Source organism: Hemitrygon akajei, chromosome 15 (genome assembly GCF_048418815.1).
Source record: "Hemitrygon akajei chromosome 15, sHemAka1.3, whole genome shotgun sequence".
Classification (NCBI taxonomy): Eukaryota; Metazoa; Chordata; class Chondrichthyes; order Myliobatiformes; family Dasyatidae; genus Hemitrygon; species Hemitrygon akajei.
This window is the reverse complement of record NC_133138.1, coordinates 41,790,583-41,807,813: the sequence shown is the minus strand read 5'-3', so window position 1 is coordinate 41,807,813 and position 17,231 is coordinate 41,790,583. Positions and strand designations below refer to the sequence as shown.

General features: G+C 44.3%; 1 protein-coding gene across 4 annotated transcripts in view; it reads right to left on the bottom strand.

Annotated features, from left to right (window-relative positions):
• The window catches only part of LOC140739284 (cation channel sperm-associated protein 3-like), a 70,014-nt gene that overhangs the window by 34,249 nt on the left and 18,534 nt on the right, over window positions 1-17,231 (bottom strand). For 3 of the 4 annotated variants that reach the window (XM_073067441.1, XM_073067440.1, XM_073067443.1), the window contains one exon: window positions 10,532-10,987. The exons of the other annotated variant lie outside the window; for it this stretch is intronic. In XM_073067441.1, the coding sequence (XP_072923542.1) occupies window positions 10,858-10,987 (130 nt within the window). In that variant the 3' untranslated portion in view covers window positions 10,532-10,857. Of the gene's footprint in view, window positions 1-10,531; window positions 10,988-17,231 lie in introns of those variants that run through there. 4 annotated transcript variants of the gene reach the window in all.

Sequence of the window (17,231 nt, the reverse complement as noted above, 5' to 3'; positions counted from 1 at the left end):
CGTGGAGAAGATGTTTTTGCCAATCTGAACTGGTGGGGGGGGGGGGGGGGGTGGGGGTGGGGGGGAGGTCTGCAACTGAGGAAAACCAGGATCCAATTGTAAAAGAAAGTATTGAGGCCGAGGTCTTGGAGCTTATTGATTAGTTTTGAGGGGGTGATGGTATTAAATGCTGAGCTATAGTTGATAAAGAGCATCCTGCTATGTGCATCTTTGCTGCCCAGATGCTCCTGGATTGAGTGAAGAGCCAATGAGATGGCATCTGCTGTGGATTTGTTGCTCCGGTAGGCAATTTGGAGCAGATCCAAATCACCTCTCAGGCGGGAGCTGATGTTTGATCACCAGCCTCCAAAACACTTCTTCACAGTGGGTGTAAGTGCAACTTGGTGATAGTCATTGAGACAGGTCACCACACTCTTCATGAGAACCAGTATAATTGAGGTCTGCTTGAAGTAGGTGGGCAGCACACTGCTGAAGTGAGAGATTAAGCATCTCAGTGAACACACCAGTAATCAGCACAGGTCTTTGGTATGTGGCCAGTTACCCCGTCCAGTCTGGGTTCTACCTGTGGATTCACCCTGCTGAAGGTAGCCTGCAGATCAGCTTAAAGAATCATCATCAGGGAATGCGGGAGTTCACAATGGTTCAGATGGTCAAAGCGAGAATAGAAGGCATCGAGCTCATTTGGAAGTGAAGCCCTGCTGCCTCCTGGGCTGCTTAATTTTACTTTATGAGAGGTGATAGCGTTCCAGTCCTGCCACAGCTGTCGAGATCTCTCATTGACTCATGTTTGGTCTTGACTTTCCTCTTTGCCTGTGAGTTGGTTTTCTGAAGATCATACCTGCACCTCTTATAACTTTCGTCCATCTCCAGACTTGAATGTCTCTGATCTGACTCTCAGCAGATTTCAAATCTCATGGTTCATTCAGGGCTTCTGTTTGGGGAAGACTCTGAATAATTTAGTGGAGACACACTTGTCTACAGGTGTTTTAATGAAGTCCATTACAACCATGGTGTATTCATTCAGGAGTCTGCATGAGTGCTTGGACACAGCACAGTCCATTGGCTCAAAGCAAGCCTCAGCCGCTCCTCTGCCTCCCACAACCACCCCTTTCTTGTCCTAATCTCTGGAGCTTTCCTTTTTAGTCTCTGCCTGAATGCAGGCAGGAAAGGGACAGCCAAGATATCCAATTTACCAAAATGGGCGAGGAACGATAGACATTTCTTATGTTGGTACAACAGTGCTCTAGTATGTATTAACCACTGTGTGTAATCGGGCAGGGTTTTCTTCAAACAAGCCTGCTTGACGTCTCTGACTATTGATTTGAAATAAGTCAGGAAGGGCTGTTTCTTGTATGCAGATGACATTGTGCAGTTTCCCAAGCGTTTGCTTAGGGTTGGCTGTTGGTGGTATGTAAGCTGTGGTCAGGATTATGGAGAGGAACTCCCTTGGTAAATAGAACAGATGGCATTTGATCATTAGGAGATCAAGGTTGGGAGGAACATGAGTTCGACAGAACCGCCACGTCAGAGTACCAATGAGAGTTAACCATAAAACACACACCTTTGCCTTTCCTAAGTTAGCAGTTTGGTCCATTCTGTAAATGGAGAATTATTCTGCTTTGACTGCTGCATTGGGCAGAGAACGCCACTTTTCAATAAAGCATACAATTGAGCAGACTCTCAGTTGCCTCTGGCGCAGCAGTCTTGCCCTCTGAGCCTCAGTTTTGTTCTGCAGCGATTGCACATTTTCCAACAAGATACTGGGTAGAGGAGGCCTCATCGCTCTGCATTTCAACCTGGGTTGGATTCCCCCTCTCCTGACTCACTTTTAGCCATGGCAATGAACTTTAAAGGTTCCATGCCTACCTGGTCCGGGTTCTTCAGTCGATCTTGAGATATGAGGGATGACCAGTGAGTTAATTTAAGAGTCCATTGCTTGGAGGGAAGTTAGAATGTACAGATTGCAGTGAAAGCAATTCAAAAGAAGTATATTTAAGAGATATTTTGGAATAATTTTCTACAGCCTACAGAACATCGCCAACGATCGTCTGCACCATCTTGTATTAATGGTGTAAACGCAGTAAGTGAAGTTTGTTTTAAAAGAATTCACACTTGTTGCATCGTGCTTTGTCCATAATCTGTTGGGATTTTGGAGATGTTCCTTGTTATCCTTACTGGTAACAATAATTTCATCCAGGAAACACTGAGTGCCTGGGCAGCTTGGCAGCACCTGGTCCATAGCTTTCTGCCAGAGTGCAGGTGCAGATCCTACGCCAGAAATAAACCTGTTCTAGCGATAAAGCCCTTTGTGAGTATTTACGGTGAGAGAAACTTTGGCCTCTTCTTCCAGTTCCATCTGTAGGTAGGCCTCAGCTAAGTTCACTTTGCTGAAGTGTTTCCCTGCACAAAGGTTTGCTCTATCCTGGGCAGAGGGTATTGATCTTTCAGTTCTGGATTTATGTTGACCTTAAAATCACCCCAGGTCCTGACACACCCATTCTTCTTGGCTACTGGAACCACTGGCGCTGCTCATGGACTCCATATGAAGTTGGAAGTAATTCGTTCAGCTTCCATGCAATCTTGCTCACTGATTGCTTTATCACGGATGGTATAAGGAACTGGATGTGCTTTGTAAAACATAGGTGTGGCATTTGCATTTAACACTATTTTACCCTATATATATTTGAGTTTTCCATTGCCATCTTTGAACACTGTTGTGGCATCATGCAGTAACTTCCTTAATTTACTTTCAATTGATTCTGGTCCAGGGGATGTGGCATGCAAATTGTGAATAGATCTCCAATCAAGTTGTAGTTGTCTCAGCCAAGCCCTGCCACACAATACTAACCCTACTGTTTTTATCACATACAAGTCTAATGTGGCTTGTGGTTGTTGTGCTTCACTGTAACAAATGTCATTCCCACAGGAGTTAGCTTTTCTCCAGTATAAGTTCTTAATTGCAGTATCTTTGAAATGCTGTTCAAACTCACTTTGTGGAATAACCAAAACAGCTGAACCAGTGTCCAATTCCATTTTAATTAATTTGCCTTTCACTTCTGATGTAAGCCATATTGCTTGTCTGTTGTTAGTTTTCACATTGTAAATCTCAAGGCTACGCAGTCTAGAGTCAGTCCCATCATTATCAGATTTTTCATCAACAGCATGAGGATTAACACAGGAGGTCAGAAGAATATTTTGGCTTTGTTTTTTCACTTTAGTGAGACACACACTTATGTTGTGGTGGCATAATGACATATGCCATTCACGTACTTTTACATATAACCCATAATGAATTATGTAAACAACAAAGAATGTTTAATCAAACAATATATTTACAATATTACTCAAATATTACTGGAATACGCAACACTCTCAGAGCAGAAAGCCCAGTCCAAGCTGGAAGAACAGGTGTCAGACCTCACAACAACCATACAGCAACTCACTACAGACAGCCAGAATCAGGTGGTAGCCATTATAGCTCTCACTGGTGCTATTTAGCAGCCCTCTGCCAGGGCAGCCCCACTTCCAGCACCAGCATCTACCTCAACCTTCCCGATTGCACTCTCATCAACCTCAGCCTCTAAAGCCCCATTTCCTTTGGCTGCTTCCAGATCTGAACCAAGCCTTCCTCCACCAAGCGAGTACTCCAGTGACTCCAAAAGCTGCAGGAACCTCATTATCCAGTGTGAGCTGACCCTCCAATCTCAGCCAGGTCGGTTCAGTGAGGTTGCATGTAAAATGCTTACATGGTGAACCTCCTGCTTAGCCTGTTCAACACCCTATGAGAACAAGGTTCCCCTACAGCCCCAACTTTCCAGCAATTTATAATTGAGTTCAAAAGAGCGTTTGACCTTCCAGTACGGGATTAGGAAGCTGCCCACCAACTCCTGACCTTCAACAAAGGAGCAGGTCACTGAGACACTACACATCAAAGTTCTGCACTCTTATGGTCAAGATGAGGTGGAACAAAAGATCTCTCATCACTACTGCCCAGCGTGGGCTGAGCACAGAGGTCCTGCATGAGATTGTCATGCATGATTAATAGAAGAGCCTGCACGGCCTGATAAATCAGCCCGTTGAAATCAACAACCAGGCAGCAGAGTGGCACAGAGAGAGAACGCCCAGAGCATCCTACACATTAGATCATCGCCTATCTTCACCCAAAACACAGTCCACAGAGGAGCCCTTCAATTCAGGGCCCTGCACCTAACTCGTGAGGGATGAGATTGGTGCAGAAGAACAGATTGCTGCCTCTACAGTGGCTCCCCAGGGTATTTTTGGGCATCATGTCCCAAGCACCCAGTAAAAGAGGATATCTGGCAATAAGAAAGGGAATTCTGGTGGGTCAATTCTCCCCACAAGCATCTTCCCTAATTGAGTAATGTTCCCAGCTTCCCTATCTTGGGGGTCCTAGATCCATGAGCTTCTGGCATTTATTGACTATGGTGCAGCTGAGAACCCCATAGATATCTCTCTGGCTCAAAGATGGGGAGTACCCACTCAACAATTGAGAGAGAATCTTGATATCAATATTCTGGATGTCCAATCTCTGGGCACAGCATGATCCGCCTTTCCACTGTACCCCTCCAACTTGTGTTAGAAGGCAACCACAGAAAACAGCTCTCCGTCTATCTTGTTGACTCACCCGAACTGCCGCTGGTGCTTGGCCTTCTTTGGCTCTCTTGACACAACCCACAGATCAATTGGTCTCTGAAGGTACTCCAAGAGTGGGGACCAGCATGCCTGTCTGGGTCCAGCTCAAGCCACTGTCAGTGTAGCCCCCTTCTGTGCCAGCTGCTAGTGTGGACTTGTCTGGTGTTCCTGCTGAAAATGCTGATTTTCTTGCAGTTTTTAATAAGAAGGAGGTAACCTCCCTACCTCCTCACTGGCCATACAACTGAGCCATTGACCACTTAACTGGTTCTAATCCTCCTTTGAGCTGGCTCCTTTTCCAACTTTCAGCATGGTGGCTTTATCAAGGTGTCATTGCCAGGGTTTATCTGTCAATCTACCTCAACAGCAGGGGCTTTTTGTGAGCAAGATGGATGACAAGCTGTGTCTCTGCATTGATTATCATGGTGAAGAACAGTCACCCTCTTCCCCTGCTTGCCTCTTCATTTGAACATCTGGGAGCAACCATATTCTCTAAGGTAGATCTACACAATGCTTCCAACCTGGTTCACATCTGAGAAGGGGATGAACGGAAGACAGTATTTAACACCCTCACTGACCACTATGAGTGCCTCCTAAGGCCATTTAGTCTGGCCAACAATCCTGCTGTTTTCCACGCCCTAGTCAATGGCGTGGTCAGGGACATGTTGAATCAATTTGTTTTTGTGTATTTTATCTATTCCCACTCTCACCAGGAACACGTCCAGCATGTCTGCAATGTTCTCAGGTAGCTTTTTCGTGATCAACCTTTATGCCGAACCAGAGAAGTGTGAGTTCCACAAAGAGCAGGTGTCATTTTTCAATTCCATTCAATTCAAGTTTAATTGTCATTTAACCATACATGAATACAGCCAAATGAGACCGCGTTACTACAGGATCAAGGTGCAAAGACACATTACCCACAGGGATCAGTGCTGGGTCTATTGTTATTTGTCATCTATGTCAATGATCTGGATGATAATGTGGTAAATTAGATCAGCAAATTTGCTGATGATACAAAGATTGGAGGTGTAGTGGACAGTGAGGAAGGTTTTCAAAGCTTGCAGAGGGATTTGGACCAGCTGGAAAAATGGGCTGAAAAATGGCAGATGGAGTTTAATACAGACAAGTATGAGGTATTGCACTTTGGAAGGACAAATCAAGGTAGAACATACAAGGCAAATGGTAGGGCACTGAGGAGTGCAGTAGAACAGAGGGATCTAGGAATTCAGATACAAAATTCCCTAAAAGTGGCATCACAGGTAGATAGGGTAGTAAAGAGAGCTTTTGGTACATTAGCCTCTATAAATCACAGTATTGAGTATAAGAGTTGGAATGTTATGGTGAGGTTGTATAAGATATTGGTGAGGCCGAATTTGGAGTATTGTGTGCAGTTTTGGTCACCGAATTACAGGAAGGATATTAATAAGGTTGAAAGAGTGCTGAGAAGGTTTACAAGGATTTTGCCAGCACTTGAGAAACTGAGTTACAGAGAAAGGTTGAATAGGTTAGGACTTTATTCCCTGGGACGTAGAAGAATGAGGGGAGACTTGATAGAGATATATAAAATTATGATGGGTATAGATAGAGTGAATGCAAGCAGGCTTTTTCCACTGAGGTTAGGGGAGAAAAAAAACAGAGGACATGGGTTAAGGGTGAAGGGGGAAAAGTTTTAAGGGAATATTGGGGAGGGGGGCTTCTTCACACAGAGAGTGGTGGGAGTGTGGAATGAGCTGCCAGATGAAGTGGTAAATGCGGACTCACTTTTAACATTTAAGAAAAACTTGGACAGGTACATGGATGAGAGGTGTATGGAGGGATATGGGCCAGGTGCAGGTCAGTGGGAGTAGGCAGAAAAATGGTTCAGCACAGCCAAGAAGGGCCAAAAGGCCTCTTTCTGTGCTGTAATGTTCTATGGTTCTATAGTTATACACAGTAGGCACACACAAGATCACTATATATATATATATATATATCGATAGAGTCCAAACTCTCCCCCCAGCCCACTAATATCATCTGTTGACCAGCCCCAACACCCACTAGGTGACACCACGGGTTTCAGGCCCAGTTGTCGTCCTGTCTTCAGCTATGTCCTCACTCCTTCCAGTGTTCAAACAGACCCATTTAAAGTTTAGGCAGTCACAGAGTGACCCAAGCCATTTACAGTCAAACAGGTGAGGAGCTTCATGGGGTTTGCAAACTTCTAACGCAGCTTCATCAGAAACTTCAGTTCCATCCCTGCTTCCATAAATGCACTCACCAAGAAGATCTCTGCAGGATCCCATAGGACAAGTGAAGCAGACTAGGCCTTCTCAAAACTAAAGCTATGCTTCACCACTGCCCCAGTACTGCAACATCCAGCTCCATCTCAATCATTCATCATTAAGGTTGATGCAGCTGATATCAGCATCGGAGCTGTCCCCCCCCCCCCCCCAACACTCTTCAATAGACACTTGGCTGCACCCCTGTACTTTTCTTTCCCGTCACTTCCCGTCATTGGTTCCCAGATGTCAGAGTGTAACTGTGACATCTGGAAACCAAGAACTTCTGGCTGTCAATGGGACCTGGAGTCACGGTGACATGGACTGGAGGGAGCAAAGCTGATGGACCGATCACAAAACCTTTCCTACATTTGTGATGCCAAGAGACTCAACTCCCATAAAGCCCATTGGGCTTCCATCTTCATCCACTTTAATTCACCTTCACCTACTCTTCTGGCAGCAAGAATACCAAGTCCATTGCTCTCTTCCACCAGTATGACATCACTGAGGACAATGGCTATCCCGAGCCCACTCTTTCCCGTACATGCATAGCTACCCAGTGTTTTGGGGGATAGAAACAGAGTTGAAGGCTGCCCAAAGAGAAACAGAGTTGAAGGCTGCCCAAAGTCAGATCCTGGCCCAGTTGAGGGGACCTTCCAAACCAGCTGTTTGTCCCTGCCACTGTGTATCCTAAAGTGTTAGTGTGAGGTTAGAATGAAGTGAAGCATTTTACGTTTAATGAAACCTGAACACATTTTATTGAACTCCAAACCCTAAACACCAGAGCGCACTAGAAAATCTTTATGTCATCATGTCAGACCAGCCTCTTAAGGTGAAACCCCAACTCAGTGTCAGTGGTTGTGAATTATGTACATTTCTCCCAATTATGTTACCCTAAAGGGTCAATTTTCCTGTCCGGTTGGCCATCCAGAGATTCAACAGACCCTCAGATTTATAAGGAGATGAATTTGGTGGCTGTCTGTCTCAGGATGGCCACAGCTTCATCTCTCCCTGTCTCACTGGTGTCCAAGAACAAATCATCATGGCAGCACCCTGCCGGTCTGCTCTAACTGTTGCCTGTCTCCCACTGCTCTTGGTAGCATTTCTCAGTTGTTTTCATCACTGGTCTGCCTCCATTAGATGGGAACACCACCATTCTGGTAGTTGTGGAGCAGTTCTCTAAAGCAGCCCTGTTTATTGCTCTCCCCAAGCTTCTATCAGCTCGTCAGATGGCCACCTTTATGGTTCAGCACATGCTCAGGCTTCATGGCTTCCCTCAGGACATAATATCTGATCGAGGGCTGCAGTTCACATCTCATTTTTGGAAGGCTTTCTGTTCTCCTTTGGAGGCCGAAACCAGCCTCTCATCAGGTGTCCACCCACAATTTGAGAGAGTGAGAAAAGAATTGGAGACAACCCTACTCTCCCTTGCCTCTACCAACCTGGAGCTCCCAACTGGTTTGGACAGAGATTGCCCACAATAAATTCTACTGGCATGTCATCCTTTGAATGTCAAAATGGATTCCAGCCACCACTCTTTCTGACCAAGAGATTGACGTGTGTGTCCTTCCTTCTGGACAATTGGTCCAACGCTACAAGCACAAATAGAGACGGGCCAGGGTTTCTCTGCTGCACATCTAGAAACAATATGCCCAGCAGACTGATTGGCTCCGCTGACAGGTGAGGCCTCTCAAACCAGAAGTAAGAGCCTGGCTGGCATCTAGAGATCTTCCATTGAGAGTAGAGAGCCACAAATTGGACCCACGCTCATTAGCGTTGCTACCCTTGGAGGGGCCGCTGGTGTCGCTGCCCTCGGAGGAGCTGTTCGTTCATGTCACTACCTTCGGAGGGGCCTCTGATTCATGACACTGCCCTTGAGAGGGCACCGGTTTGAGTTGCTTCCTTTGGAGAGGCCACTGGGTCCCCATGCCCTTGGAGGGGCCACTGGGTCCCAATGCTATCGGAGAGGTTATCGAAATTCTGAGATTTCCGGATTGGACTGTAGTTCCTATTGGTCTCTTTCAATTCGATGCTTTTTTCGTGTTCACGCCCATTCTTTCTTGTTGCAATTGGCAAGCTGGGGGCTCGGGTGATCTGTTAGTTTTTGTGCGATGGAAGGTTTTGGGGGTTTGGGGTCTGCAAGTTTTTGTTTCTTCTTCTTTTTGTGTGTGTGTGGGGGGGGGGGTTAAGTCTATCTTTCAACTACTATGGTTTTCTGTATTTTATGGCTATCTGGAGAAGTAAATCTCAGTCGTATTTTACATGCATACTTTAATAATAAAATGAGTCTTTGAACCTTTGCTACGTGGGACCATTTGTTGAGGAGAAGCTTTACAACACCCCTGTAGGCTGCACCTACCACCATCCATTAAGATTCACCCAGAATTCCATGTTTTCCAACTCAAGCCAGTGACATCCTTCCCAATTGCTCTAGTCACCCCCCACCCCCAAAACACTTGACGGATGGATCCCTGGTCTATTCTGTGTAGTGCAAGGTCCAGTACCTCATTGATTGGGAGGGGTATGGTTCAGAAGAACATTCTTGGGTTCTGGCTCAATACATCCTGGACAAGTCTCTCACCTGGGACTTCCAGCGGGCATAGCCCTCTGGGAGCTGCAGCTAGGGAGGGAACACAGCCACAGACACCACCACAGAGACTGGACACTCAGTTGAAAGAGAACGACAACCATGCATGTGATAATGCACCCACTCGAGCCAATTAGGATTTCTGATAATTGTATTTAACTCACTGTCAGTGTTGGTCTTATCTAGTCTTTACAAAAGTACAGCGAAGACAGTGCTCCCAGCTTATCTTAGCCCAAGGAGATTTGTGATTTGGATAAACACTGTTAAAGGAAAGTATTAATTTAGTTCAAGTTTAATGCTTTTGAATCACAGTGATGGTGTTAGATTTTAGTTAGTTTGAGAGCATTTAATTAATGACCCTGTAGGCCTATCATTTATTATTTTCCTCTGTTCTGTACAGTTCTTATTAAAACTGAGTGAACTGTTCATTCCAAGTCTGCGTCTCTCTCTGTGCACCTGGGCCATCACTGAACTCCTGTCAAACTAACTATTGGAAATATATCAATAAAATTTAAAGAGTACAGAGAAAGTTTACATGAATGTTGCTAGGACTTCAGGACCTGTGCTATAAGGAAAGGATAGATAGGTTAGGACTTCTTCCTGGAGCGCAGAAGAATGAGGGGAAATAAAATTATGAGGGATATAGATAGATATATGCAAGCAGGCTTTTTTTCTACTGAGTTGGTGAGTCTACAGCGAGGGTAAAAGGTGAAATGCTTAAGAGGAACTGCTTCAGGCAGTGGTGCGAGTGTGGAACAAGCTGCCAGAGGAAGTGGTGAATGTGAGTTTAACTGCGATGTTTAAGACAGCTTGGATAAGTATGTGAATGGGAGGGGTATGGAGGGTTATGCTCCAGGTGGAGGTCAAAGGGACTAGGCAGAATAACAGTTTGCAGTGCACTGGATGGGCCAAAGGGCCTGCTTCTCTGCTGTAGTGCTCTATGATTCTTCAATATATCTAAGCTATTTGGGATTAATTATTCCATGTGCTTGAAAGTACCAGCAATGACAGAGGAAGAGTAGTTTTTGTCAGAATTAGGAAAGCTGGTGACTTTTAGGCAACTTGAATATGTGGCGCTCCCATGTGCTGGGTATCTTCATACTTCTACATCATAGGTTTCCATGTGTGATATATATATACTCACCAAAACATACAGGGCATCTTTTATTGGTAGGAGAACCAACGAGAAAGAACTTCATTTTATCAACTTCAGAAAGGGAGTAAATTAGGGACTGGAATGTTACCCTCAGATAAAGTGAACAAATATACATTGGAGACAGTTACTAAAAATCCCAACAACTTGATATTGTGCTTTTATCAATCCTTTTAAAATTTCATATTAAATGTTGTAACAAGAAATTATTTTTTCACTGCATGTATTTCCATTTCCATTAGAGAGGAGTTTACTTCAGAGTCCTTTCCATTTTGATGAACAGTTCTCAACACATTGCCCAGTACGTATGAAATTTCAAAGTAAAGCTGTTGTAATCTAGAGGGTGGAGAGCATAAAAAAAATACTGTCGATCTTTAAAGAAAACATAATGGCTCAGAAATTCAGTTGCCTAGCATATCATTGAACAGATGCCAAAACTTGGTTACACAACAGCACAGATAGAGTGCAATGCAACACTTTTTTTTTTACACCATTCCATTGCATTATACATTTGTGCCCAAATGCAGGGCTGACATTACTCCTTCTGCAATGCTCACTTGCCTCTCGCATTCTCCGCTATATAACTGATACAAGTATTTGCAACTAACAGTCATTGAAGCCTGCCTCAGACACTGGAATCATAGGGACCAGTTCTGCAAACACATTACTTAAATACTGTAGATCATTAATTTGCAGTTGAGTGATCTGGACCTCAGCACTTTGAGCTTGCTCCACCATTCAACACAATCATGACTGACTCTTTATCTCAGTGCTATAATCCTTTTCCTTCCTCAATCTACCTTCTTCTTAAGTATAAGTAGCCATCGTCTGTTTATAATCATCTTTCTCTCATGGAATTGCTTCACTTTCACTTACACTTTTCTCTAGAACTGCAGCTCCTAAGATACTGAAGAATGAATACTCTACCTCATTCAGCAAAACCGGCCTACTGCAGGATACTCCGATGAACATAACCTTTCACTGCACTCTGACACCATAATCAAGTGTACAACATTGGTCATTTTCCAGCTGGATGGCAGAACCTTCCTTCCCACTGTCACTTACCCAGAGCGGAATCATTGTCATCTGTCATTGAACAGATTGTTGGACCATCTGTGTCACCCTTCGGCACTACTGCATACTGGTAATTGCAATCATGATGACAGTAGTCTAAGACTGCAGCTATTTGAACTTTTACAACATCCTATTATTGAGTGCTTCAGGATGTGCTACAATGAATCATCAAATGCCTTTTGTCGATTGTGTCCCTGGGTGTGCTTTTGAAATTTCAAACCTGAGGTGGGAAGGATATTTCCAAGTTCTCCATAATCCTGTGCAAGATTGGTGTTGCTCCATGCTCTTTTACATCATACACCTTAAAGCAGGCTTGCTAATGGAGCTAGCATTTTATTTTTGCATACAGTTCATCCTTTTCCTCCAGCTTGATCTGTCAAAGCTCTAATATGAATTCACTGCATCTAAAGCTATGTGCAACTCTAATCTCTCTGTCTGTGGCCTTCTTCACTGTTACAACAAGACCCAACCCAAACTTGAGGAACAACTCATCTTCTATCTGGGCACATTGCCATCTAGTCTTAACCCCAGGTTCTCTAATTCTGGATAACATGCTCTTTCTTTCTGTTCTGCAAGAATCATTTCCACACGCCTTTCTTGTTTTTCTTTCTTCTCTTTGTATAGTCCGGCCTTCTGAACATGTCTCAGTATGTCAGAACCACATCAATCATAAGGTACACAGCCTCATCCCATATGTCGCATGCCTTCATCAGAGAAATTCCCTTCGTTTCACCCACATTCTCCTGATACATCTCACTGCTTCAGTAAAGCAGCAAGCAGAATCAAAGACCCTGCCCACCCCAGACATGCTCACTTCTCCCTGCTTGCATTGGGCAGAAGCTATGAAAGCACGTACCACCAAGCTCAAGGACACTGTTATCATGTTTGATTGGATCACTGGTACGATAAGATGGACTCTCGGCCTCACGATCTAACTCATAATGATCTTGAACTTTATCGTTTACCTGCCCTGCAATTTATGTTGGTTTTATACTTCATTCTGTATTGTTATTGTTTTACCTTGCCCTACCTCAGTGCATTGTGTAATAGTTTGATCTGTGTAAACAGTATGTAAAACAAGCTTTTCACTGTATCAGAAAGGATGTGCTTTGGACAGAGTTCAGAGGAGGTTCACAAGGAAGATTCTGGTAATGAAGGGGTTAACATATGAGGAGTGTTTGACAGCTTTGGGCCTGTACTCACTGGAACTTAGAAGAATGCAAGGGGATCTCATTGAAACCTACCAAATGTTGAAAGGGTTAGATATTGTGGATGTGGAGAGGATGTTTCCTGTGGTGGGGTATCCAGAACCACAGGGCACGGCCTCAAAATTGAGGGGCGACCTTTTAGAACAGAGGTAAGGAGGAATTTTTTTAGCCAGAGAGCAGTGAATCTATGGAATGCTCTGCCACAGACTGTGGTGGAGGCCAAGTCCATGGGTATATTTAAGATGGAAGTTGATAGTTTCCTGATCGATCAGGGCATCAAAGGATATGGCGAGAAGGTAGGTGTGTGAGGTTGAGTGAGATCAGGCATCAGCCAAATGGCAGAGAAGACTCAATTGGCTGAATGGCCTAATTCTGCTCCTATATCGTACGGTCTTATTGCGACAATAATAAACCAATACTAATACCCATACTAACTTGTTTCACTCTTCCTCAAAGAGGGACTGGGAGACCTTGCAGAAAAAAGAATCAGCATCTTGTTTAGTATCACTGTCTTTGATGATGTGAAACTTGTTTTGTAGCAGCAGAACAATGCAAAGACATTACTATTAAATTACAAGATAAATAAATAGTGAAAAGTGGAATAACGAGGTAATGTTCACGGGGTCATGGACCATTCGCAAATCTGATGGTGGAGGGGAAACCTGTTCCTGAAACATCGAGTCTGTGTCTTCAGGTTCCAGTACCTGCTCCCTGAGGGCAGTACCAAAATGAAGTCAGGTCTCAGATGGTGAGGCTCCTCGATGATCGATGTCGCCTTGCTGAGGTACTGTGTTTTGAAGATGCCTTCAGTGGTGTGGAGGATTGTGCTGGCTGAGTCTACAACCATCTGCAGCCTCTCATCACCCTGGGCATTGGAGGCTCCATGTCAGTCTGAGAAGCAAGCAATCAGAATGCACTCCAATGTACATCTATAGAAATTAGCAAGAGGCTTTGGTGACATACCCAATCTCCTCAAACTCCTAACAAAATAGAGCTGCTAGCATGCCTCCTTCATGATTACATCAATGTGTTTGGGCCTAGACAGATCCTCCAAGATTTTGACACCCAGGATCTTAAAGCTGCTTACACTTTCTCCTGCTAGCCCTTCAATGAGGACTGGTGAGTGTTTTCCCAACATCCCCTTCCTGAAATCCACAAATGGCTTTAAGACCTTACAGATGGGGATGGCGAACTAGAAAGACAGGATCTCCGTAATGAAGGTTGTGGTATTGGAAGTTGCAGGTTGGTGGAAGACATGAGGTGTTGGGGATGTAGTAGGTAGGAAGAGACTAGACAAAGGGAGACAAGATAAAGTAAAGTGTGAGGAGATAGGGCAAGAGCAGGCAGGACTAATGGGCCTACCAGGACAACTTTGTTTTGTGGACCATGGGTAAGAGATAGAAGTGAGAAACATGGGGTTGGTGCACTATTATTTTGGAGGTTGTTGAGGGGAGATCATCCGATGTGATTAGCTCTGTGATGATGTGAGAGATGGTGGCCTGGTGTTTGTTTTGTGGGGTCACGGTCCAGGAGGTTTCATCCTTCCTTAGTTCGGATGAAGTGCCCCTCACTTGAAACATTAGTTGTTTCTATTTCCGCAGATACAAGCTGACCTGCTTAGTTTTTCTGGCATTTCCCATTTTCTGTTTTCCCTTCCCACCAACAGTACACGGATCAAGCAGCTAAACTGCACTGATAACAGTTCCCAGTTATTAATTTCAGCCTACCTTATCGCAGACTCCAGTGGTCACCCTTGCATCCGTAAAACTGGAATGGCAACAGGTGAGAGGGTGCCTAAGAAGAAAGGCAGCCATAAGATCAGGCGCATGCCATCTTGTAATTTAGAGGTTAGCAGTGAGGTGGGGTGTTGTTCTACACACCCCTGCCCCACCTTTCCTCCAACTGAAAACCTACTTTTGCACTTCTGATGAAGCATCGCGGACCTGGTACATTGACCATTTCTCAGTCAACCATTGTTGCCTGATTTGTTGAGCTTTTCCATCATTATCTAGTTTTTCTTTCAGGTTTCCACAAATGAAGTTTCCATTGACTTTCATTGAATTTAACCCTGTCCTCCGACTTGCTGGCACTTGCATTACGCTCTCCCCCTTTGCTGGGTGTAGGTCATTCACACCCATTCTGTTACCATGTGCAAATCCCACCTCACTGCTAACCTCTAAATTACAAGATGGCATGCGCCTGATCTTATGGCTGCCTTTCTTCTTAGGCACCCTCTCACCTGTTGCCATTCCAGTTTTACGGATGCAAGGGTGACCACTGGAGGCTCCAATGCACAGGGATGGAGAGTGTTGTGGACTCAGCCAGCTCCATCATGGCAGAAACCTCCCTAACATTGAGAACATCTTCAAAAAGTGAAACCTCAAGAAAGCAGCATTAAGCACTCTCACCATTTGCGACATGCCTTACTCCCATCAGTGAGGAGGTACAAGAGCCTGAAGAACCACACTCAGTGTTTTAGGAACAGCTTCTCCCCTCCACCATCAGATTTCTGAATGATCTATGAACCCATCAACTCTACCTTGTTATCCCTCTCTTCCGCAGATGGGGAGATTGTGAGGTAATGTGCTCCTTCTGTCATATACACTGGGTTTCTGATGCATGGCGTCAAAGTCCTCAGTGTTATCCTGTGTGAATTGATGAACGCAATGCAGTAACTGCAAATATAAAATCCAGTAATGTTAAATAAAGACACTACAGATGCTGGAATTTAGAACATGAACAGAACACTGGAAGAACTCGATGGGTCAAGTAGCATCTGAGAGTCCTCATGTAGATTCTTGACTCCAAACATTGACTGACACCCTTTGCCTCCACAGAAACTTTTGACTCACTGAGTTCTTTCAGCATCCTGTTTTTAATTGACAACGTGCCTTCGCTCTCTGTCTCTCCCAATTCTTCTACCATTGACTGGCCAGTTTGAAGTTCTAATGAAGGGTCTCAGCCTGAAATGTTGACTGTTCATTTCCCTCTATAGATGTGCCCTGGCCTGCTATATTCCTCCAGAAGTCTTTGTCCACAGATTTCCAACATCTGCAGACCCCTTTTGTCTCTTGCTTGAAGTGATTGACTGAAGGTGCTCCCAACTCCACCCACACTTTCCTCCCCTACTTGGGCAACCTACTTTTCATCTTATACCCCTCCGTCCACTAATAACCTCGGACACCTCTCTCACTATCTCCTTATCTCCCTTAAACTTGCCATCTTGCATCTCCTCTCTCAGTGCTGATGCAGGGTTTTGAAACAAAACATTGAAAAATTCCTGCCCTCCCTTGAACACTGATGAGATTGGTGTTATAGTTTATGGAACTGAATTGAGTCTCTCCAAATCCATTTCACATAAGATACCTACAGATTACAAGGGAGATCGCTCAAAGGGAGCTAAATTTGAAGTTGAGTATCAAAAGTGATAGATCATTTTCCCTGTGGTTGAAGGATAAACCCCAGTTCCATTAAATACATAAATATTGAATCAATTTGTACTTCAGCCCATGTAATAATTATCATTGATAACTGTTCTCAGTTCTATCTCTTTTTATAGGAAAGAAAGAATGGATATGGTGCCTCCACACTCAATCAATATAATTTTTGTTCATTTGTTTCTATTTTGTTTTACATCAGATTTCTCCCATTATTTCTTCTTTCTCCAAATTAATTTCTGTATATTGTTACAAGAAAGTAAGAACGCCTTTCCCTACAGAGTCAGAGGCAGCCTTGGGGAGGCTGGGCACAAATGGAGAGGAAAATTGGGGCTTTCCATATCTGTGTGGTATAAACAAAGACCAAGTCACTAGGTGGCTCAACCTGAGAAAGTGAACAGCAGGAGGTCATCAGTCTGATCCAATCTTTGTATACAAACTTCCTCTCCAATGAAAATGAAGTACCTTTATAGGCACACAAGTCTGCAGATGCTGGAAATCCAGAACACACACAAAATACTAGAAGAACTCAATAGGACAGGTGGCATCTATGGAGAGGAATAACCAGTATATACACGGAATGATCTATAGTGTCTTTATTCATTGTCACTGGATTTAATATTTGCAGACCAATGGACCACTCTTAGTCTGGCCTCTACCCTTTGATCTGTTTGGCATGGGTGACCCTACCAAGAGCCAAAGCATAAAGCCCTGAATCCAGCCAGCATCGCTCTCTGGGTCATTGACACACACAAGCCTCCAAACCACAAGGTTGTGGTCCACTTGGAGGTTCATCAGAACTAATCAGGTCCTGATGAAGGGTCTCAGCCCAAAACCTGAAAATGCAGTTTTATGCATGTA